This window comes from Callospermophilus lateralis, chromosome 3, assembly GCF_048772815.1.
Source record: "Callospermophilus lateralis isolate mCalLat2 chromosome 3, mCalLat2.hap1, whole genome shotgun sequence".
Classification (NCBI taxonomy): Eukaryota; Metazoa; Chordata; class Mammalia; order Rodentia; family Sciuridae; genus Callospermophilus; species Callospermophilus lateralis.
In genome coordinates this window covers 31,805,641-31,830,036 of record NC_135307.1, presented here as the reverse complement: position 1 = coordinate 31,830,036, position 24,396 = coordinate 31,805,641, and the positions used below count along the sequence as shown (strand labels likewise).

Below are 24,396 nucleotides of genomic sequence, written 5' to 3'. Positions count from 1 at the left end.
TTGGGCTCCCAGGTGGGGGGTGCGGGGTAGGGGGTGGCAAACTCGGACCTACCCTGGGCCTGGATCCTATGTATGTCAGTGTGGGTGGTCCTGTGCTGGAGCCTGAGCTCCAGCTGGTGTCTGTCAGTGGCGGGATGGACCTGGGCCTACTGTGAGCCTGGGTCCCATGCACATCAGTGTAGGTGGATCTCTATTCTTTGTGTTTTTAAGACCAGCACCCAGGGTGTCTGGGAAATAGTTTGTGTTCAGTAAATAGTTATTGAACTGATAAGGTCTACTGACTCTGAAAGATGAGGTGAGAAGGAAAAATGGCTTCAAGATGTTTAGCTTGAGATAACAGCATAGGAGGGATGGGCTTGGGGCATTAGGATATTGGGGCCTGGGGGAATGGAGCAAACCAGTTAGCTTTTAAGAGGTTTAATTTGAATTGCTGGTGGGGGTGTTCCTTGGAGATATCTAGGTATGCGTGAGGGAGAACTCTGGCTCTCAACTCAGATTTGCCTCTTGGGCATAGAGGAGCTTGGGAGTTACAATTTTATTTTTTAATTTAATCTCGTTATCTATTAGAAAAGTTTCTGGATATGATTCCTTTATTCCATCTGTAAGCTTCCTATGCCGGAAACCCTATCCTCCCCTGCTACAGATGCTCCTAGCCTCACTGTAGGAAAGGCCTGTTCCTGTGAACCAGGTTCTGTCCCAAGGCTCCCAGACTGTCTTGAGTTTAACTTCGTGTTATATGCAAAGTCACGTGCCAGTGCAGACCCACCGACAACCATATTACTAGGAAAAGGGTGCCAGGCACAGTGGGACACACCTATAATCCCCGTGACTCATGAAGTTGAGGCGGAAGGATTGCAAGTTGAAGGCCAGCCTCAGCAATTTAGCAAGGCCCCAAGCAATTTAGTGAGACCCTGTCTCAAACAAAAAAAAATGTTTTCAAAGGACCAGGGATATAACTCAGTGGTAAAGTGTCATTGGGTTCAATCCTCAGTACAGAAAAAAAGGAAGAAGAAGGAAGGAAAGAAGGAAAGGAAACCAACCTTCTCTAAGGGATAGCAATAGTTTGGCATAAAATATAACAGTTTGAGAATCAAGAAGCCTGGCTTATTGTGACCTTAAACAAGCCTGCCCTGTTATAAGAGTTGAGATTTGGGCCAGGATTTGCATTCAGAATAAAATCCTGCTGTTATCAAGGTTGAGTTTATACCTGGTCACAGTTGTCAGCATCACTTATTGCTATCCCTGCATTGCCCCGTTGCCTGCTACACAGTAGAGAAGGTAGAGGGGAAAATCTGTCTGTCTAATTACAAAACTCCAGCTTCTACCTCCACAGCCCCTCGGCAGATGAGGGATCCAAAATTTTAGAAAAGATTTATTAGGGCCAGGATACAGTACATCTCTACTGTGAAATGATATAAATTCAGTAATTCTAAATAATTCAACAACTGCAATCCTAGACACTGAGGTTCTTATATTGGTGATGTTACTGTCAACGAAAATTAGAAATACTAAGTAGCTAAGTCTGAATATTGACTCCAGACTTCGAGTAATAAAATTGGAAAACAAAGAAACATACAAAGAATGTGCTGGTCTCACTGTAGTCATATACTCTGGGAGGACTAGTGTGAGAAATTGGAATTAATTGCTGTGTTAACGTCACTTGGGTTCAATTATCCTCTGCCCTGCCATACTATGAGACTGCATTAGCAATTCAACCAACTTAATTCTGGCAGCTTTTGGAAGCATACATGTTTTTCCGCTGCCTTTTTTCTCCTGTTATTTTTTGACACACCCCACCCCTTCAAGGCAGTTTTCCAGCTGTTCCCTTAGGGAGTAGTTTTATGGGGAAGCTTCTTTTGTAGGCTTCCAGCTGGCTTCATTTTCACTCTCTCCATGAAGCGCTGCCTTTGTTGCATTTGTATGATACTATCCATCATGTGTTGCCTTGGGATTTTCCGCTTTGAATTGTTGACTTCATATTTTTGGTTTGCACATGCAGGTTGTCTCCTGGTTCAGACATCTATGTGACAGTCTCATCCATGGCTTTAGCAAGATCCCAGTGTCGTAACTCCCCTAGCAACCTATCTTCATCCAGCGAAACTGGCTCTGGGGGGGGCACTTACAGACAAAAATCCATGCCCGAAGGGTAGGTATGCCATTTGTCCCATTGTACATGGCTTGGGTCAACATCACTGTCTTTCATTTGTATCCCACATGTAAAATTATTTTTATTCAGCCAGCCCTGATCAATTTACATCAACAGTGAAAATATAGCTAACATTCCAGATAGGAAAATGTTTTCATGACTGGTTCAAATCACTTAAAAAATTTATCATTCTCTACTCTCAATGAAGTCCTCAGTGGCAGAGAAATCAAATTGCATACGTTTCTCTATGACATACGTTGTTTAGTATCACAGGAAGGATTTTGTCACATCGTGTTTCCTCCAACAGGAACTCAGTAGACTACTACTTGCCTTGGAGCTTGTATTGCTGTTGATGTAGGAAAAATGATAGTAACATCCAGAGCTTAAAATTATTTCTTCTTCTTTTAAGTCTTCTGTGTGTTTAAAATCTTTCTTGAAAATACTAAATGCCCATCCAAAAGTAACTATTTGCTTTGGATAAAATTTACAAAGTAGCCTGGAAATGTAGCTCTTGCAAGGCCCTGTGTTCATCCCCAGCAAAACACACACACACACACACACACACACACACACACACACATAGCAAAAAGTGAATTATGTGTGATTTTAGAGGCCACCATAAGGGGAAACAGGATTAGAATATCTGACGCTAGGAAATAATTAGCAGCAGAACAGCGCATGGCACACACAGGCTGCCTTCACCCAGAGGAAGAGTGAAAGAACCTTCAAAGACTTCCTGCTGATGTTGCTCTCTGGGGAATTTGAGAATGAACTTGAACCATTTGAAAATTAAATGTGAAGTATTCATAAAAACTCCTATTTCTATTCCATATTTCCCCCAAATAAATGTATATACCTTTAACAAATGTACACACTATTTGGATACTTTCTTGAGATATCACTGTGTCACAAAATAAGCATGCTTACTAATAATACCCTCATAATGGATATTTTCTCTGTATAGTATTTTGTTGGTTTTTACAGCCACTAGGTGTGATTTTGTTGTTGCTAAATGTTAATGGTAGAAGAAAGTAGGTAATAAAACCACTACAGAACATGCTTTCCTCATTCCTGTCTCCCCTAGGACTCCCTTAGAGGCCTGCCTAAAATGTACATTTCTTATTTTAATTGCTTAAGTGACAATTAGGAAAAAATTCCGCCTTTATTCATGAGGTTTATGAATTACATATTATTGTACCACACTATAAACCCAACTAATTATTTCCTGTTTTAATTAGATTTTAAATGGCCTGGTTTGTCTTCCAAAATAAGAATTCACCACAACTTTAGTATTAGTACAGCACTAAAATGTAAATGAGTTTTTAGCAAAATAAATAAATAAATAAATGTTTTTCTATCTCTGATATACTTTAAGTGTATACCAAAAACCCAAGTTGAAACACTAATGTTTTGGTGAATCTTAATGTTAAAATTATGATTCTAATGCCCAGCTGCTCAAATTTCTGTTAATGAGGTAGTAATTATTCAATTGGGTATTTGATAGTTGAACTCTGCCGTAGATGGCATTAAGAGCTTTCCCACTGTTTGTGAGTTCTCCTGGCATTGTTGAGTATGCTATATAACGTCTTCTTTACCTGGAGCGATATTGGAAATAATGTTAGTGTTTTTCCTAGATCCCAAGCAATTTTTGTCTGTATCAGGGAGGTAAAAGACAGTGGTTCACCATCCAGTCATTCACATGAATTGTTCATGGGCTATGTTTGGTCCAAAAGTCACCCTTACCATCTACTCTACAACTTACCCCAGTAAAAATAAATGTGTTCAAGTTGACAGTGAAGCTGGAGTGTATGTACTCTGCTTCAGAGTCCTTAATGTTCAACTTGCATGACATCATAACAGTTATCACTACACAGTGGTTGTCCATAAAGCATATGCTGCTGTGGTATCTTCCCTCCACTTCAATTGACTGGAGTCCTGCATCTGCATGGTGTGTGCCTGCCCATTCCCTGACTCAAGAAAAGTGAAAATATCCAAATTAGTTGAGGTGTAGTTTATGAGGGAGAAAGAAATGACACCTAGACAACTCGGGATGAGCAGTGAAGGTAATGCGAAAGCAACACTGTTTAAAAGACATGGAGCCTGTTCTACCCTCCTTGGATATGTACTTTTGGATCACAGGCTTTGAGAAGTACTGAGGAGGCAAGACAAGGCCAGAGGGAGACCCTAGGTCAGAGAGGAGCTGGGAGCCTGGGGCAAGCAGCATGGTGAGGATGTGCAAGCTGAAGGTGAACTGCTGAGCTGAGGGCTCCACATAACGTTCTTCTAGCACCTCAGAGGAGGGGTTAGGCTTGGCTGTCAGGGCAACTGAGACCAGCAGAAGAAAGCTGCAGAGAAGGTGGTTCCAGCCTATTGTGAGGAAGGCATTTGGAGCTGGGGACCAGTGAGTCTTTATCAGCCAAAGAATTGCATTCAACCTCTTTCAAATCTGACTCTGACCCTTGAGCTACTAGTGCTCCTTAGAGGCACTATTGAACTCTTCAAAAAGAGACACAGTGTAAAACTCAGAACAAGTTTTGTCTACACATCTCAAAGACAAGATCTTTATATCCCTAATTCCCTGGCTCACGCCCAAGTGGAGCATGTATGAGAGAACTGAAGTTCACCAGGTGAAGTATTTTACAGGGTGAAGGTTAAAGACAGCCTTTCCTTGACATTTATTTAAAAGCAAGTAGAAAAGTATTCAACTTTAAATTCAGAGACTTAAAAAATTATTTGTAATGTTTTGAACAACCAATAAAAATAAATAAATAAATAAATAAAGGTATTGTGTCCATCTACAACTAAAAACTATTTTTTTAAAAAAAGGTGAGGGACTCCCCATTTGAATCAAATGTATGATATGTCAAGATCATTGTAATGTTTTGAGCAACTAATAAAAAAATTTTAAAAAAATTATCTTTAGGTTCTATTGCTACCAAAAAAGTAAAAGCAAAATTAGAATCCATAATTCTACTAAGAGAAGAGATAGAAGAAACCTTAATTGTGAATCCTTCTCTTTTTTCTTTTTTTTTTTTTCACTTTGACCAAAGTTTCCATAAATCAAGGTTTTTGGTTTTAATAATGGCTACATTCATATGTAAGATAATTTTACTTAGTGAACTTTGTGATTGGGTTTGTAAGTGAGTAACATTTATGCCCAAGCAAGTAGGGAGATGATATAATAAATACATTACTAAAGTAAATATTTTTATGGCCTTCTATATTTTGCAAATGCTTTATATACATTTTTTTTTCCTCCTTGGAGCTCTGTAGTGGAATTGCCATGTTGCACATAAAGAAACTGAGACAAAAATTCAGTGACTGTTCTGTCCCAATGGGTGTGTCGGGTGTGTCCTTTGAAACCTGGCTGCAGTCTTCCTACTCCTGATCTTCTGCTTTTTCCAATATACCACCTGATGGTCCTGCTTATCCATTTATCAGTTGATTCCAAGTAAGACACCAAAATATGCATTAATTGATGTAGGCCCTGTTGCTTCCTTCCATAGGTTAGTCAGAAGTTTACTAGTAACCACACATAAAATTGGAAAAATTCCATATGAATGTTTGAATTCTATACTCTGGCTTTTATTCTGGACTGAGTAATTACTTTGCTGATATGTATTGCTCAACAAAGCATATACTTTAATTAAGCATATATTATTTTTATTTTCCACAAGGGAAAATAAAATTGGCTTATTAAATAGCTAAATTTCTTTCCAGAAATAAACAGTTATCTTTATACATGCCAGCTTACCTACTTCCAAATTGCCCCTCCCAAAGGTAGTTTAACATTTATACATTTTGAAAGTAGTTTCTACATAAGTGATAGCTTTATCTTTCAGACCACAGAGCAAGTACTCAGAAAATTCTTCTTCCAAGAATGAATGACTTACTGATTTAGCAAATAACTGAGTTAAGAGAAAACTAACCTCCAGAATATACCATTTGAAAGATATGCATAAGACATTTACATTGTGAAATTTTTCCTTGGGCTGTGAATGACCACCTGAGCTTGGCTATAGGAGAATCAGAAGATTCTGGTTTCTTACTCTACATCAGGTTATCTCAGTGAGAATGACTCCTACCCTTGTTAACAGTTAATATTGACAGCATGCATACCTTTCTGAGCACAGTCATGTATTGAACACAATATGCACATTCGTACACCCATTTACACATGCACAAGGCACATGTACATGTACAGGCATGTAAGCCCAAGCTGGTAATACCTGTCATCAGATTTAAAAGTTCATTACACACAGGACTATCTTCCCCTTGTAATGAGGTCTGATAATGTCTTTGCCTTTGTTCGGGGCAATCACCACAGGTTTGGAGTGAGCCGCAGATCCCCAGCCTCCATTGACAGGCAAAACACCCAGTCAGATCTTGGTGGCAGCGGAAAGTCCACACCCAGCTGGCAAAGAAGTGAGGATAGCATTGCTGACCAGATGGGTAAGTTAATTGATTTTTACAGAAAAAGCAAGTGTTTTTTTTGATAAGTTCACTTTGACCACCTCTTAAGGATGTTATCAAAGCATTGTTTTATAAAAGATAGCCCTAGTTAACGTGCATTAGGATAAAGTGTCTGTTAACTATGTACAAGTGAGAGCAATGAATAAGACCTGAGAGAAAAGTCAGGGAATTCTAAATGAGCCCAAATTTAGACATAGAAAGGCCTCAAGAATTATGTTTAGCACCAAGATTAAAAGACCAGCCTAACAAACCACTTGGATCCTAAGTGCCTTTCTCTCTCATTTGTTTTTGCCCAGTGCCTTAAGAGATTCTTTGGTCTTCTTAATGTTGAGTTAAAACACAAACCAACCATGTACAGAGTGGGAAGAAATATAATGATTTAGCCACATCTATAGCCTGGTTAGAGGCTGTTTCCTCCATTATGTGCATTTCTTTTAATTCTTTCCACTCTGCTATTAAGCTGTCAGCTAAGGAAATGTCTTAGCAGTATGAAACAGCTGGATGGAAAAGATTTGCCTTAGTGAGCTCTCCTTTGGATTTCAGGTGCACAGCTCACTCTCTATACATGGGGTGGGGGGTTCTATAATGACACCATGAGGCTAGTTGACACAATAAAATTTTACCATGAAACAAGATCAAGTTTCAACTAAGTAACATTAGAGAGTTGGGTTCAATACAGTTGATACATTAAGGACTTGGATCTAAAGTTAGGGTTTTTCCCCTCCTTTATCTTATGCCTAGAAGCTTTACTATCACTATGAGATAAAAAGATAGGAATGAATTTAAGGATTGAAAAAGGTGAATTTTCTTTGTGTGGGGGCAGGGGATGGGCTACTGTACTGGGGATGAAACCCAGGAGTGTTCTGTGGGCCCCATCCCCAGCTTTTTTTTATTTTGAGACTGGGCCTCATTAAGTTGCCCAGGTAGCCTCAAACCTGCCATCCTCCTGCCTCAGCCTCCTGAATAGCTGGGCTCACGGTATGCTCCACCACACATGGCTAAAAAGATACATTTTTAAGGCAAAGACCTAACTGTTTATCTTCTTTGCTGATTCGTGGTTGTGTCCTATTTTAATGCCTGTGCCCAAGTAAATGTGCTAATCCTGAACATAGAGAATGGAGATGTACTCAGCTAAGACAGGAATTGAGGAAATATAATTCTTAGGTTCTGAAGATTTGCTTTGTTCCAGTAACTTCAGTGCCTTGTTATTGAAGCCATCTGTCATCCCCGCTCTTTTCCCACCCACCCCAACACAAAACCTGAGCATATTCTGATCTGCCTCTCTGCTCTTGACAGAATGTTTTTAATCCCATATGTTTTGATACTGTTGAGATGGTAACGACGTATTTGAAAGGACCCCTTCTCCAACATGACTGTGGCAGCTTCTTTTTGGCTCCTAGTGCAGGCTTTCAACAAGGCTGCCAGCAGGCCCTCTGCAGTGTAGTGTCCTACTTCCCACTCACAGGATTTCTCACAGGGAATGAGAAGGTGTCCTGGGACTGCAAAGGGTAATTATAAGGTTCATCCTAGACCCACACCGGTCTCGCTCACACCTCCATCTAGTCATCTTTCTTTGCATCCACTTTAGTTTAGTGGCAATCCACTCTAAGTAGATAAAACTCTAAAATGAATATGGATCTTTCTAACACTTCTGTTCATCCTTTACGTTAGATATACCTTGTTCTTTTTGTTTTTTAAATAATAGAATACCAGCAGGACCCAATAAAGAACTCTTTTTCATAAGTGGTGGCCTTTCTCTACTCAAAATCTAAGGCTGAATAAAATGTCAAAATAAATGCTTATGGGCTGTGGTTATAGCTCCGTGGTAGAGCACTTACCTAGCATGTGTGAGGCCTTGGATTTGATCCTCAGCACCACATAAAACTAAATAAATAAAATACAAGTATTAAAAAATACAATAACATATTAAAATAAATAAATAAATAAATGTTTATAGTTTTTGGTATCCCTGTCTTCCAGGAGAATAACTTAACCTTTCCTAATTGGCATATCAGAAAGAATCTAGGGCTTAGCTCATATAAGCCATAACTGGGGAGAATTCAAGAAAAATGGTTTTACGTTTTCATTGCTTAGCACATGATATCAAATGTATAAAGGGCTGACCTTTCTATACTCTATTTGAAGAAACAATTTTGTCTAATGACTTGCACTGATGGCGAATGTTTAGGAGATCCTAACATTAGGCAGGCCCACCTATCTGTGTATTAGTGTGTTGTAAACTAGTACCTACTAACAGTGCAGACAAGAGCATAGCTACTTAATTGGCTCTCTCATCCCCTCCATGTTTATTTTTCTGCCTCTCTGCCCTTGGAGATAGATGAGAGTCAGATCTAAGTAGGAGTCTGCCTGATTCTCTACATTTAGGAGGGGTGTTTCAAGAAGTTGTGAGCTCTTGCTCTTAGCTGTAGGTGTGTTAGAGGATAAATCATTTAGCTCTCTCTTTTGGAGCCCCATCTTAAACACCAGCTTGGAGTCCAAAAGGAAGCAATTGTTTTAAGTAAACTAGTTGCTGTGTGTCTTTTCTGTTGTGCTTAGCTTACAGTTATAGAGGACCTCAGGATTTCAATTCTTTTGTCCTCGAGCAGCATGAATATACAGGTAAAATATTTCCAAAGTGTCATGGTAAGTAAACGTGATTGCATCCATGCCTGTCTAGGTAATGTAGACTGAGCTAGGTTAGCCACACTTTGCAATGAATGAATTTCATAAATTTACTCCATATATTCTAAACTTCTTCCCAAACCAAAAGTTGATTTCGAACTTTGCTGCATTGTTCATGGCCTTTGGTTTGGTGGTACTTGGCTATGCTAATGTGTATGATGTGACACGTTGTCACCAGCTGCAAGCTTTATCCATCAGCCACCTAGTTTCTGACATGCTGTCTATTGTGTAGACTCTTAACAAGCTTACTGTTGAAATCAGAGTTGGCTGGTCAGTGAACTGAAAGATGCAATGGCAAGCCGTCTCCATTTGTCAACATGTGTTTGTATCTGTTTAGTACCCGCACCATAATGGCCTGTACTGTATTCCAGAGCCTACATGTCATCTCCCAGCAGTATCAAAGGTACTGCCAGCTTTCCGAGAGAGCCCCAGTGGGAGATTAATGCGGCAGGATCCAGTGGTTCATTTGTCTCCAAACAAACAAGGGCATGTAAGTTAACTGCAAACTTAACAATTGATTCCAAGCAACTACTTTCCTGCAGTGCAGAAATGGGGTCAGTTCATTCTATTCTTGCCCTGCAGTATGGTCAAAGAGGAAGTCAGCCTAGTGGGGGAAACAATTTTGTCTAATGACTTGCACTGATAGCGAATGTTTGCTACCATAGCCTTGGAATTTCTGTTGCCATGGTCCTAAGGTGACTTCCTTCAATTGAGGTAAATTGTAGTCTCATTGGTATTCCCCTGCACCCCCACAGGTATGTAAGGGAGGTTGTCTGGTTCACTCACAGTCCTAAATCCTGAAGTGTTAGGAATAGAACTGTGTTAGAAAGAGATTCTGTTTGTTTACGCAGTTGCAAGCATGGGATCCTGCTAGAGCAAGGGGGCAGACAGCTTCCCTTAAAACTACCCACTGCTTCTTTTGTCTTCCACAGCTAGACACAGTTCCTTATCACTTTCAGGTACTATAATACGAGGTGACCATTGTGCAATGGAGTTGATTTCCTTTGATTTCTCTTTGCTGGTATTTGTGTTTATATTCTTGTCATTTGATGGGCAAATACTCCATTTCATACTCATTGATTGGTAAGATGCTCAGAAGACTTTTAAAAAAGGGAAATCTCATAAAAGTTTTGTCCTGAGAGATGAATATTGAAGCTGAAAAAAACAAGAGAGCACACACTCTACATTTTGCTCTGTGAAGAGAGATTTACTGAGGAAATGTAGTGTTGCCACAGATATACATGTAAATAATAGGTTATCCCAATTGATTTGTGAATTTCCCTCATTCCTTAGCAATTTTTATATTGATTACATACTAAATAACATTTTGGACAGATTGGGTTAGGTAAAAATGTTACTAAAGTTAATTTCACCTGTTTCTTTTTTACTTTTTGGCTACTAGATGTAATTTTAAATTACATTTGTAGTTCACATTGTATCTCTCTAGAAACCTTCATATTACTTTGCGCTCAGTTCCAACCAGTGATATTTAAAGGACTCAATGCCAGTCATGCCTGGGGTCTCCAGATTCACTGTACACAAACAAAGCTGAAGAAATTCGGCCTTATGAAAAGTAAATGAAGGCTTCAAAGCACACTTCCTAAGTTGTTACTGAGAAAAACTACAGCTACAGCAAAAAGTAACTGGGATTATTCTTTTTTAAGGGGAAGAGCTATTTTACTTTGAGGTAAAACTGATACATCCTCTTGCCCCTGGCCTGGTCCCATAAAGAACATGCTTCTTCCTCCACCAAAAGAGACACATGCACATTCCTTCTCTCCTCTTTTATCGTTAGCAAGTATCTGGGCTCCCTGCCTCCAACTTAAAATATTGTTTCATTCAACTATTTTTTGAAATAATATTTCTTTGGTAAATTCCAAAAAATGTTCTTCCTAAACAACTGAGCCACTGTGTTAAAAAGGGTTCTGTACACATTTCTTATTGAGACATAATTTACATACATACCATAACATTCAGCATACAATTTAGTGGGTTTTAGTATATTCAGAATTGTGCAGTCAGCACCATGATCTAATTTCAGAATATTTTCACTACCACTGAACCTCCCCCCACCCCACCCTCCACTGCATATCCTTCAGCAGTTACCTCCAGCTCTTCCCATCCCTTCCAAGACCTAGGCAACTACTCATCTTTCTTTCTCAGTGGATTGCCTGTTCTAGACATTTCACATAAATGAGATTATGTAACATGAGGCCTTTTGTGTCTAGTTTCTTTCACTGAACATAATGTTTTTAAGATTCATCCATATAATAACATGAATCCGTAATTCATTCCTTTTTGTGACTGAATAATGTTCCATTGTATGGATATACCATTTTTTATATCCGTTGATCAGCTGATGGTCATTGGGGTTGTTTCTACTTCTTGACTCTTACATTTGATGCTTCTGTAAACATTCATGTTAAAGTTTTTGTGTGGACATCTGTTTGATGTCTGTTGAATATATACCAAGAGTAGAGTTGCATGTGTTTCCACAGCAACTGCCCACTGTACATTCCCCACAACAGTGGCCTTTGTTTTTGTGTGCCATTTTGCTTACAGCCATTCTAGGTTGTGTAGTGTGGGTATCTCACTGTGGTTTTGATTTGCATTTCCCTAACGACTGATACTGAGCATCGTTCAATGTGCTCATTGGACATTTGTGTATCTTCTTTGAAGAAATGTCTGTTTTAATCTTTGACCATTTTCTAATCAGGTTATTTGAAGTACAATAGTTTTTAATTTTGATAAGGTCCAATTTATCTGGTCTTTTTTTCTTTTATTATGCTTTTAGTATCATATCTAAGAAACCATTATATAACCCAAGGTCACAGAGGCTTATACTTGGGTTTTCTTCTAAGAGTTTTATAGTTTTGGTTATTACATTTAAATCTCTGGTTCTTTTCAAGTTTATTTTTCTATATATTACAGATCTGACTTCATTCATTTTTGCATGTGAATATCCAGTTGTCTCACATCAGTTGTTGATAAGACTTTTTTCCCCCCATTGAATTATCCTGGCACCTCTGTGTAAATTTAACCTCTAAGCACTCCTTGAAAACTGTCTCCCAAGTAGATACTAATTGGGGAAGGAAAAGGAGAGTCTTCAAACTTAACATTTCTCATATTCAGCCTTCTATCTACTTTGAGCAGTATGGCTTTTAGAATTAAGCATCCTTTCTAATTGTAAGCTCTTTGGAAATGTCATTTCCTTTCTATTTTAAGATATACAGACTTCAATGACAATTTAGATTTTTTCCTGATTAAAATGATCCTTGATACTATTGATATTGCAGTATGAGCCAAATCATGAAAAATGGAGTATTTAAAAAAAAGTTTCCTGCACTCTCTGTCATAGACACCACTGAATGGGCATGAGTCGCAGAGGTTTTTCCAGGCACCTCTTATCTTACTTTGACCTGTTATTCCTGGAACTTTAATGCCTTTAGAACTCTGCACCTGGAACTTAAGTCCTGGAGTGTCCCTGTTGTTTTCTTCTGGGTGTTCAGGAAGTCAAACCATGCACTTAAGTAAATCATGCTTCCCTTGCAGTCTGATAGTCACTACTCGAGCCACTCCAGTAGCAATACCCTCTCCAGCAATGCATCCAGTGCCCACAGTGACGAGAAGTGGTACGATGGGGACCGCACGGAATCCGAACTCAACAGCTATAACTATCTGCAGGGCACCTCCGCTGACAGTGGCATCGACACCACCTCCTACGGCCCCAGCCACGGCAGCACAGCCTCTCTGGGGGCCACCTCGTCTCCTCGCTCAGGGCCAGGCAAGGAGAAAGTGGCACCCCTGTGGCATAGCTCCAGCGAAGTGCTCTCCATGGCAGATCGAACGTTAGAGACAGAGAGCCACGGCATGGACCGGAAGGCAGAGTCCTCCCTGAGCCTGGATATCCACAGCAAGGGCCAAGGTGGCTCGAGCCCTCTGACAAGGGAGAACAGCAGCTTCAGTATAAACGATGCTGCTTCCCACACAAGGTAATTGCCCTCTGCTGCTTCTCCCAGCCTTGCCTGGTTTCCTAGCCTCATCCCAGTGTATACAGGATAATGTGTATGGACTTAGGCTCTCAGATGCAGAGACAGTGGATATGGTATAAATATACATAACACACACACACACACACACACATACACATACTGTATTTCTGGATATTTTATGTCATTTGTTTGCTAGCAAAACGCACTAGTCCTATAATCCTAATGTATTATGTTAAACATTTGCAGAATTGTTCTGTTTAAAGTTGGATTTTACTTATTTTTAATTTTTCCAACTGCAGCCCAATTTGATTTCAGCTAGTGATAGAGAATAGAGGCAGGGACAGTCTTTTGAGGATTTCTTTTTAAATCTTGGCTGTATTTTTAAAAATAAAGGGGTCCCTCCTTAGAGTAACTGCATTTTCACAATGCTGAGCACATCCTTTCCACAGCCTCTCTCTGAGAACATCACTTACCTGACATTTGCATGGTAATTTTTTGCAGTAATTGGCTCCTGACAGTGATGTATTGAGGGTGGGAGGTGTCCAACAGAACAAGGTAGCTAAAATTAGACACATCCCATCTACCTTTTAGGACAGAAAAATACACATTCTCCTGCATACTTGGCAATTGCTCCCCTAAGTAAAATAAATGCTGGTTTTCATTTCCTCTAAAATCCAAAGCCTGATGGGATGCTTCCTCTCAGGGATGAGCCCTCCTTTACTGTCTCTGGGTCTCCTAATCTCTATAAAGATTTCTCCTCTTACCTCTCATTGTTGTCAGTTGCTAATCAACTTGTGTGACAGTGTTTATCTAATCTTGCTGTCTTGTCAGTCTCTTTTGTTATTATGCCTTACAGGGAAAAAAGTAGAGAAACTTAATTTAGCTTTTTGCTTTTCAAGTGGGAAGTCGGGTAGATAATCTGTCAGTAAACCACAGGTAGCCTTAATGAGAGAAGACATCCTGTCCTTAATTAGGTTTTAACTTGGTCAGTTAAATATTCGATTTGTTTTTGTTTTTGTTTTTGTTTTTTGTCTGTATTCTTACTGATAACATTTTTAAGCTTCTCTTCTTTTAAGATTTCAAGCCTAAGGAAGTGCTTTACAAGGTTTATTTCTGTTTACCACTCCCACATTCCAGATTTAAAAATAATCGTTAGGTCTGCAAACTATGTGGCCCCAAGTGAAAAGGAGTTTGGGAAAGTGTTCCCATATTGTGACCACCCAGCCACCCCTCTACCCTTCCATGATTCAGAAAATAGAGTGTTTGACTCAAATGGTGTGTTTGAGAGAGTAGAACAGAGAGCTGGGCCTCAGATGTCACAGGAGCACAGACAGAATCACATGGCATGGAGCTACCACACTCACTGGCTGCTTTTGCATGTTCCACCGTCTCATTAACTAGGGACTGTGTACTTAGACAGTTTCCAAATCAGAATGGTTTCTCTGTAGTTTCTAACCTAGAAACTAGATTTAGCTGGGACTCCTATTTCTCTGGTTTTCAGTGCCTCATTTTGAAAGGTACCTTTTCTTAAGAATGGTATTCCACTTGAAGAGCTCTCTCTGGCAGCAGAAAGTCACAGAGAATTTGTCAGGACTGGTGTCACTGAGAGGAAGGTTGGAAAACTGGACCCCCCAAAGCACAAAACGTGAAACAGTGCTATTATCTGACAAATCCAGGAGATCAATAGAGCCCTCCAAAAATGTAGGCACCTGGGTTTTCATTGTCCAAATGTGCTGACCGGAGCTGCTCAAAGGCCTCAAAGGATTATCTAAATTTTCTGCTTCAAATCGGCCATGCAGAATCATTGAAATCATCACTTAGAAACAACTCTTCTATTGAAAGTCATACTTACTAAAGAGAAGAATGTGGCCTTTCAGGGAAGGTTACAGCACTTCCCACCCACCGAAGGGCTGAGTCACATTTGTTTCTAGACTCTGGTAAACAGGGATGCTTTGTAACTTCAGCCTGTTGATCTTGGCAGAGTGAGCTGGGTAATCAGAGCTTCAACAGCCCTCTTTTTCTGGAGGAAAAGGGGACTTAGCTACCAAACGAACATGGCTAGAGACACGAAAATCACAGCAAATTAGAGTGTCTGTGTCCTCAGAAGACAGGAACAGCAATTAATGTGGAGATCTCTTGACAGTGCATAAAAGCTTGTACCTGGGACTCGGTGACAAAACCTAAATTACAGTGATTAAGTTCCACTGCATATTTCTGGCTGGGCTGTTCCTACTCTCTACTCCCTTGATGACTGTGCAGGGTTTTTGTGGCACCCTATGAGAACCGCATTAATGCAGTTTGGTAATTACATAGCGTTGTTATTTGAATGTCATTAAGAGAGGCCATACATACTGATATCCTTCTACAATTAAAAAGTCTATTAATTGCTCTAAAGTGTTGCTCCCTAGAATATATGTATTTTCTATGAAGCTTGGAAATCTCAAGAGAGATTTTAAATTTTATTTATTTTTTTCTATTGGCTATTTCACTTTCAGATCTTAAAATGAACCACTCAAAAACAAAATTTTTAAAAAAGGTTTATGATGAGCATAGGAGAGACAAAGATAATTCCAATTTTACTACATCTTGCCAGCTGGATTCTTTTTTCTTGGAGTTCTGGAACTCCCCTTTGGAACTCAGGACCTCTTCAGTTGGTGTGGATGCTGTAGTCCTGTGACCAGTGGAAAGTCTGCTGCTGGAACTGTTGAGCCCTTCCTAAAAGACTGAAAACCCCACTCATACTCCTCTCTCCTGTAACATTCTGACCTGACTTGTCTTGGTGTCCAGACCTCTGTGCCCGCCTCCTTAGCCTGCCATTCTGCTTACCTCAAACTGTCCTTTTGCTTCCCTTCCTCCCATCAGAGCCCTGTAGCCAACCATTCCCCACTGACGTCATCACACATGTTTTTACTGCCATCGGTACAAGAGGATCTCATCGTGCATGTTGATCCTAAGAACCTTTGGGTCATGGGTGCCAGTGCATTTTGATAATGCAAACAGCAATAACTTCTCTCTTAATTTCCCCTCTTTGTTTTTTTACACAAGGCCCCTATCAACTAATCAGTTTAAAGGTCACATAAATCCTCAACTCCTCATCCTCCTAGAAAACCATCTCCTAGAAAACCATGTCAAAGCTTATTGTACAGACACATCAATATTGGCACAGAGCTGTACAGCTTTTGTGTATGGGTTTTGGTATAATAGCATACTTAAAGTCCTTGAACAGCACAAACCTTTAGTAAAGTCATTTTGAAAAATCTGCAAAATGTATTATGGAAGAACTTTATAACACCTTAAATGCAAATATTGGTCAGGATCTTCCCATAGTTGGTCAATATCTGACATTCATTAAAGGGGTTAAAGATCAAGAGAAATATCTGCCCCTGGCTGTCAGTACAGTTCACATGTGTGAATGGGTTTTTCCTGGTTAAACTAATAAGTTAACTGTTCATGCCAGAAAAGCTGTGTTTTTTGAGGTTAGCAGGAAGGAAGGATTTCCTACATGCAGCATCCTTGAATGTAGAGGCAGGTCTCCAGCTACTGTGGCCCTGGGCTGGGTGCCTCTGTGTATTAGAGGCCTGTGCTTAAATGTTGTTCTCTGTACCCTTTTTGGTATGGCATGTATATAAACAATATGCCTTCTTTCTTTAGAAATGATTCAGTTGTCTTTATAACATTTCTCTCTAAATCTTTTCTGCATTTTTTTCAATTATTAAGTCAGTTGCCTCTCTTCCATATTATTTTCTAAAGATGAAAGTGTTATTTTTTTCTAAGGATCATGGACTAATTCAGAATCTAAAAGTCCAACACCTAAAATTCCAAACCCAGAACTTCTCTTCAACGATGTAATTTCCTCTTTCTACCTTAGCCTAGTTGTTCATAATTTTTGCTTGTGGCCCTGCCCATAATAAACATTCAGGATTATATTTTACTTTGTTTTTATACAGCAGTACTCCAGGTGAACTAGCCTAATCTATCTTGCTGAATTTCATCCAGTTTATGGGAGTGGGTAGTTATTTTATGTGGAACTTTACTTTTAGAGACCTCAGAGGCTGAAAACTAGAACCACCATGGTTTGAAATTTCAAGTGAACACTAAGAAGTGAGCCCTCAGTCAAGCCACAAAGGCTTGATGCTTGATGCTGAGCTCACCAGCACAGCTTTGTTTATAGTGCAGAGTCCATTCTTTGCCATATTTAAATCACTCTACCAGGATGAGAATTTATGCAGTTGCTTTATTTAAAAGAAGAAAAAATAATCTTGAAGGAGAGATTCCACATCCTTTTGCATGGCCTCAGCCTGTCACAGGTCATCTCCTTGTTCAACATTTTCTCCTTTTGAATTTAAACATGCAGGTAAAAGGGAGTAGATGGTTGTTCTGAATTCAGTCTTTTTTGAACAGGAAGATGATTTTGGAGCTATAACGTTAAGAAAAGTTGTGGTAGGTTCTGTTTGCCTTAACCTAGTTGTTGGATATGGATCATTGACTAAAAGGTGGTCAAAAAAGAAAGAAAAATAAATTTTGTTATATCCCTTCACCTTCATGCACATTAATTGAGAAACTTATGGAAAAAAGATTTAGGGCTTGAGATAGGTCCATGCCTCAGGTCTGCCCTTGATCAGCTTTATGGCCTTAGGCTGGTTACCATTGCCCCACATGATCCCTCCTATCTGATCTAATGCCTGGTCCCCTACTATAGCTGTTGTTCTGTGTTTGTTGAGATTTAAAAAGGTTGTCAAATGTATTGCAAACTGTGAGTGTCCTTGTGAGACAAAAGGCTTCTGTCATTTCCTTTCTTGAGCTCTTCATCAGCTCTTTATGCGGTTATCTTGTCACTTCTTCTTTCACAAGCATGTGTCTCACAGCTCCTGTAACTGTCCTGTATGTGTTCATCCTATAATCAATCATATTTTCTCTTCTCAAGCTTCCTGCTTTCTTTATCCTTTTTAGATGCCAAACTTGGACATGACAGAGGTCTCAGCTGTGCCCAATAAAATGATAATGTTAGCTCCATATTTTAAATAGGTTAGTACTGCAGACTTCTTCATCTTGTGGTTCACAATGATCCCTGAAGCATCTTTTGCTGCATACACCTAGCCATTCCATTTCCCTATCCTGTTTGTGTTACATGTCTTTATATTAAATATTGGACTAAATATCTGCTTCTTGTAGATGGGCTGTTATCTCTACTGCAACCACGTAGATATCCCCTTGCTATCTTAATCATACCTGCTTCCCTTGTTTGCTTTTTCCCAATGCTTTGGAATTATTGTCTCCTGAAGCCCTCCTAAATTATGGAGCCCAGTATTTGATGTAGTACAGAATTGGCTAGTGTTGAACACAGTGGGAGGAGTCCTCCTTAATCATTATCCTCCACATTATCTGTCACCAAAAGGCTTGTTGCTTGTACAAGCAATCACAGGAAACCCAGTCAGCTCCCCTCCTCTTGGTGTTAGGCCAACATTCAGCCTTTGCCCAGATTTTGCCACAGACATTTGACAGGTGACTAATTGCTGCTTTCCCCATCCTGAAAATACCATCCTTAGCAAGCCCAGCCTGTCTAAAACCCTTCCTCCACGCCATGCCTGAATAGTATATGACTCCAAGTGTTCCCTTTGGCACCTTTCAACAACATGGTGGCCAGCAGATGTTTTTTCCGCAGGAAGGGATGGTCTTGAGTCATTTTGCAGAAATTCAGAACCATTTCCTTGGCTCTCATAGATTTGGCACTTGGGGCTTTGATTGATGACATTTGTGCTTCCCCATCCTGGGTGGTTCATCCCTTTGCAAAGTCAGCAAGCAGATTCAGGCAGCTCCCACTGTGAGAAGCATCCTTTTTTCAGATTGGTCATCCCCTCCTATGAAGTTTCACCACAACTGGGAGTAGAAATAACCAGGTGGCAGCACATTTGGCTCATGGTTCCCTTTGAGTATTAGATCAATATGAGAAATTTGGACAGATTCAGTTGCCCTGTTGCTCCTTTCTTTCCCTCTTTCTATATCTAGTGTTGTGTATGTGTGTGTGCCCTTACTTTTAAAAAATCCTGGAATGACCAAACAGAATCCACAGTCATTCCATTTTTAGGCAAGGGAAAGTACCCTTATAATTTATATAAAATTAAAGTCATGGTCTCCTCATGTAGAATCTAGGGACACCCTGGCTTGAATTCTTGGTGATTTAGTTTGGTCATACACACTTAAACTCACTTTTTACACAGTAAGAAAAGGAACAAGTATTGCAGTTGTCACTTCCAATATAAGTTTTGCTCTTTTTATTCCATATTTTTGGTTTATTACCTTCTTACACAATTCCAAGAAAGTCATTATGGGTAATAGAATTGTAGCATATTGAGTTAACATGAAATCTCCAGGATAATCAAACAGCCCAGTGACAGTTCCCCTTAAAAATCAGGGAGCTGTCAACCTCATGTCCATTGTAGTGTAACTAAACCCATTTCAAAGAAACTTAGGTGCAGTGTGTGGGTACACACCTTGAGGTGATCTAGAGGCTGTAGGGTTGTCAGCTTCAGGAAGGCCCACCCACAGCTGACCAAGGATGGAACCACAGGAGGAAGAGGAGAAAGACCCAAGAGTGTGAGAAGTTTACAGGCTAATGTAGTAGCTCTTAAACACTAGGAAACATGAAATTCCTTCAGAGACATTTGAAAATACAGATTTCTGGGGCTTTAGAAGATCTGACATTAGCTCAGGACCCTGTGTGTACATCATCACCTGCAGACACTACAGTCCATGGCTTTAGAAACACTGTTCTCATGGCTTCACCTGCTGGACCTAGAGAAGTAGGAAGCTGGATTTTGACCAAGTCATAACAATAGGAAGGGTTCAGCTGGATTCGAGCAGTAATCCTCAATTAGCATTCATACCTGGGGAGAGATTTTGTCCAGTTTCTAGGTACCTCCCCAGCTGTATTGCATCAACATCTTTGGGATTAGGGCACAAGAGTGCACTGTTCAGAAGAGCTCCCAGGTGAAGTTCATCTGCCTACTGTGTGCTCTTCTCATGCCATGAATTGTATATATTAAGAAGGAAGCCACACCAACTAATTGTTCATTTGTTTTTACATGTGCCTTTGTTCACAAATCTAATCAATTGTTAAATAGAGCTGTCTAAGTATTAGTAACAGAAGTGTGCTGGCATGTCACACCTGGAAGCTAGTATCAGCCATCATGTTCATAGATAAAACCAGTGGCCAGGTTCAGTGGTCTTATTTAAGTACTTATACACTTGTAAACAGAAGCAGCATTTATAGATTTGTTTCTCACAATAAAAATAAAGCAATATCTAGTTTTAAATACAGTTATGAGTAAAATACACCATCTGCATGCATAATATGTCCTTATATTTAAAGATTGACTTCTGACGGGCATGGTGGCACACACCTAAAATCCCAGCAACCCAAGAGGCTGAGGCAGGAGGATCACAAGTTCTAAGCCAGCCTTAGCAACTCAGCAAGGCCCTGTCTCAAAAAATAAAAAGGACTGGGGATATAACTCCATAGCAGAGCTCTCCTGAGTTTGATTCCCAGACACCCCCCGCCCCCGCCCCGAGTAAAACCTGATTGCTAACATATCATTTATTTGGCAGTTTCTTACATCATACATTGAATGCCTGCAGTTGCTAGGGACTTTTCTAGGCATGGGCAATGTACTAATGAACAAGACAGGAAAAATCTCAGGAATCTCCCTTCAAACAGGGGAGACAGACTATAACCAAAGTAAAGAAATTAAATGTAGAGTACTCTGCTTAGTAACAAATGGTAAGGAGAAACACTTAGCTGAACAATTATTTAATGGTAATCTCATGTATTCCTTGCAATGATAAATTCCTGCCATTGAAGAGTATAATCAAGCACAAGCATTTATTGAATGCCTATTAGGGAAATAATGGTAATAATTAAATTTATCAGAACAGAAAGAGCTCCAAAAACTATAGTGTATATACTGCTGTCTCCTTGGACCTTTCCAAGTCTGCTCTTTAACTCTCCTTTTCTGCAATACATATATTATTGCTAAAACCAGCATAGCTGTTTTGTACCACATGGAGGAATCATTTGTAAACTAATGGGCTGGGCATTATATTTTCTGTTCTCCTGGCCAATGTTTTGACCAAGCATTTAGTCTTTGAAAGCCCCAGGACTTTTGAATACCAGTGTTATCATATCAAGATAATTTGAGGTTGACCAATGTGAAATCTGGCAATTAAATATACCTCTAGAATAGCAGTTTCAAAGTATGCCGTGGAAACAATGCACTAGAAGTGTTAATTCTCAAGCCCCCTCCAACCTATCCCGCCTAGTGAGTCAGAACCTCTGGAGGGGGCAGCAGTCTGTATTTTAACATGTTGAAGCTGGGAACTGGCTCTAGCAATTTAAACATACCTGCTCTCACTTATGGATGCCAGTTAAAACAAGTACATGGTCATCCAGGATGAGAGCTGTGTAAGTTAGATCCTGATCCATCATTTTTCATTTTCATGGAATTGCTTCAAACACCAACCGGGGCTGGGGCTTGAGGCATCTCTCTATCTACAAGTGTAGATAAAATGGGGAAAAAAAAATCTGCAAAGCAAAGATTAGATCTTGTCTCTGAGTAACATATATTTGTCACAAGCCTGCCCTTTGTTTTAAATTATGCCCAAGGCTGCACTCTGTTTCCAAAGTCTCTCTGGAGATATTCCCCTGCTAAGGTGTGCTTGGGGTCTCTGGTGACTCAGTGCCACTCTGTGAGCTTGTCAGTCTCTTCATTCTTTTTTCTTTTGGTTCATCTTTCTACTTTGAGTCTTCCATAATAGAAATCTAGTATTATTTTTTCCTTACTGACTTAATACACTGCACTTGTGGAAGAGTTTTGCATTTCCTTTTCTTAATTTTAAAAGCAAACAGATGGGATATTCATTTTCAAGAGGTAAGGTTGCATTGCTTTTCAACCCTTTGAGGTTTTGTGAGGTTTTCTTCTACTTTGTCTAGCTGGAATAATATTTGGGGGGTGGGGACAGGGTGAGACTAGCTGTTTCTTAAAAATTGTGTTTTAAGTTTCAGCCCAGTTCTTCCCTATTAGTTATAAAAATAAAGGAGGTAATTATATTTGGTCTGAGATAATAAGAGTCCATTAGTATAGAAAGCCCTTCAGATGGGCTTTGCTTCCCTCATGTCTTACCCTTCTGTGGGCTTAGCCTCCTGGACTCCTTTCAGGTTATTGACTTTTTGCAGGTAGGTTTTCATGGAAGGATACCATTCATACAGAAAAAGATGATAAGTGTATACAGTTGAATTTTCAAAGTGTACCTACCCACCCAGTTATTATCTACATCACAAACTAGAACATCACCAACCCCCACACACCGCACTGTCCCTGTTCCATCCCCAGTCACTCTGCTTCCTCCCCAGGGTAAGCACAGTGTTCAATGAGAAATCATGGACTTGTTTTGCTGACATTTTGGACTTTATACAAATAGAATCATTTTGTACATGTTATTCTGTGTCTGGTGTCTTTAAGTCAACATGTTGGTGAGATTTATCTACGTGTCATGGGTAGCATTTGTTTCCTTTGCTCTTTTACATTTATATTATGAGGACATTTTTACAGTTCATTTACCCATTCTACTGTTGATGAACACTTGGATCGTTTTCGTTTTTAGGTGGGGGATTTTACAAATTCTCAGACATGTCTTTTGCTAGACATTTGTATGCTTTTTTCTAAGTTTATAGAGAGTAAGTGCTACATGGTCGGATGTACATACCTTCAGTGTAGAGGCTGTGAACTCGTTTGCCGAAGTGGCTGTAGCAGGGAACATTCCACTCAGTGGTATACGAGAGGTCTAGTTGTTTCGCATCCTTTCTGGCATTTGACATATAACTCTTCTTGATTTAGCCATTCTTCGGGGTATGTAGTGGTCCCTTGTGGATTTAATTTGCCTTTTCCTGGTAATTGATGATGTTGAGCACCAGTGTTTATAGGTTTGTTAGATATCCCCTCTTGAAGTTGCTCTTCAAATCATTGCCATCTTTCTACTGCATTGTCTTGTTGAGTCCTAGGAGTGTAGTTGTAAGTTGGACAGGAACCTGTTATTGGATATGCATATTTTCTCCTGTGTCTTTTGATGAATAGAATTTATTTTAAAAGGCTTCATATTTTCCTTTATGATCTTATTAAAGAAACCACTGCCTCTATGATAAAGATTTCTTCCATATTATAGTCCAGAATCTTTAGAACTACGTTAAGTATACAACCCAACTGGAATTGACCTATGTAAAGAATGAGGTAGGAGTGTTTAGATTCATTTTCACCAATATATATTATCTCAGGGTCAGTAGAATTTGGGTTTTTAATTTCCTTTTTATAGTAAGTTTTTAGATATTAGAATAGAATCAGATTTACAGGAAAGTTGCAGAGGCAGTCTAGACTTCCCGTGTGCATCTCATCATGTCCCCATCATCATCCTCACATCACTGTAATGCATTTATCATGGCTGTGCAATCAATATTGATACATTATTAACAGGTTCATGTTTATTCAGCTCAGGAACATTAGCTTTTGACAAATGGAAGTGCCACCGAAGAACGTTTCGGGACCACCTGCTATTAAATAAACCTCAAGCAACCCAAAGCCCATTATGGTACAAGTCACCTGTCCTTGGTTTTCTATGCTGGAGAACTTAGCAGGGCTCAAACTGTAAATCTGGGTACCGTGAGATCACTGGGAAGGAAGTGTGGAATCCTACAGATAAAGGCCCTTTCTCCGCATTTGTAGTAATGTTCAGTTCTGATCCCTGGTTTTGAAAATTCTGCCTCTTGCAGTTTTGAAGCTCCTTTGAAACCTCTGAGTTTGGGACTCCTTTATTTCTGTAAATTTTACTTTTGTGATGTTTAACCAGTCTGATGAAGAGCTTTTTAGAGTCAACATCAAGGCCAGATGCCATGGGGAAGGAGAATTCAGTGTGCTCCAGTCAGCCCCTGACACCACCAGACCTGCCCGGCCCTTCCTGATGTCATTTGCCACTTTCGGATTTGATGGTCTCAACTGTTTTTGTTTTTTAGCTTAAGTATATGTTAAGCTTCAGTAACCATTTGTCACTCTGAGTAGA

The 24,396-nt window shown here is 39.7% G+C and overlaps 1 protein-coding gene across 6 annotated transcripts in view; it reads left to right on the top strand.

The window, feature by feature from the left end:
- Sipa1l1 (signal induced proliferation associated 1 like 1) overlaps positions 1-24,396 on the top strand; it is a 130,296-nt gene that overhangs the window by 90,208 nt on the left and 15,692 nt on the right. For 3 of the 6 annotated variants that reach the window (XM_076849928.2, XM_076849927.2, XM_077109129.1), the window contains exons 10-13: positions 2,000-2,146; positions 6,474-6,598; positions 9,673-9,791; positions 12,854-13,293. In XM_076849928.2, coding sequence (XP_076706043.2) covers positions 2,000-2,146; positions 6,474-6,598; positions 9,673-9,791; positions 12,854-13,293 — 831 coding nt within the window. Of the gene's footprint in view, positions 1-1,999; positions 2,147-6,473; positions 6,599-9,175; positions 9,239-9,672; positions 9,792-12,853; positions 13,294-24,396 lie in introns of all 6 variants that reach the window. The other 3 variants (XM_076849926.2, XM_076849925.2, XM_076849929.2) reach the window with 2 other exon arrangements.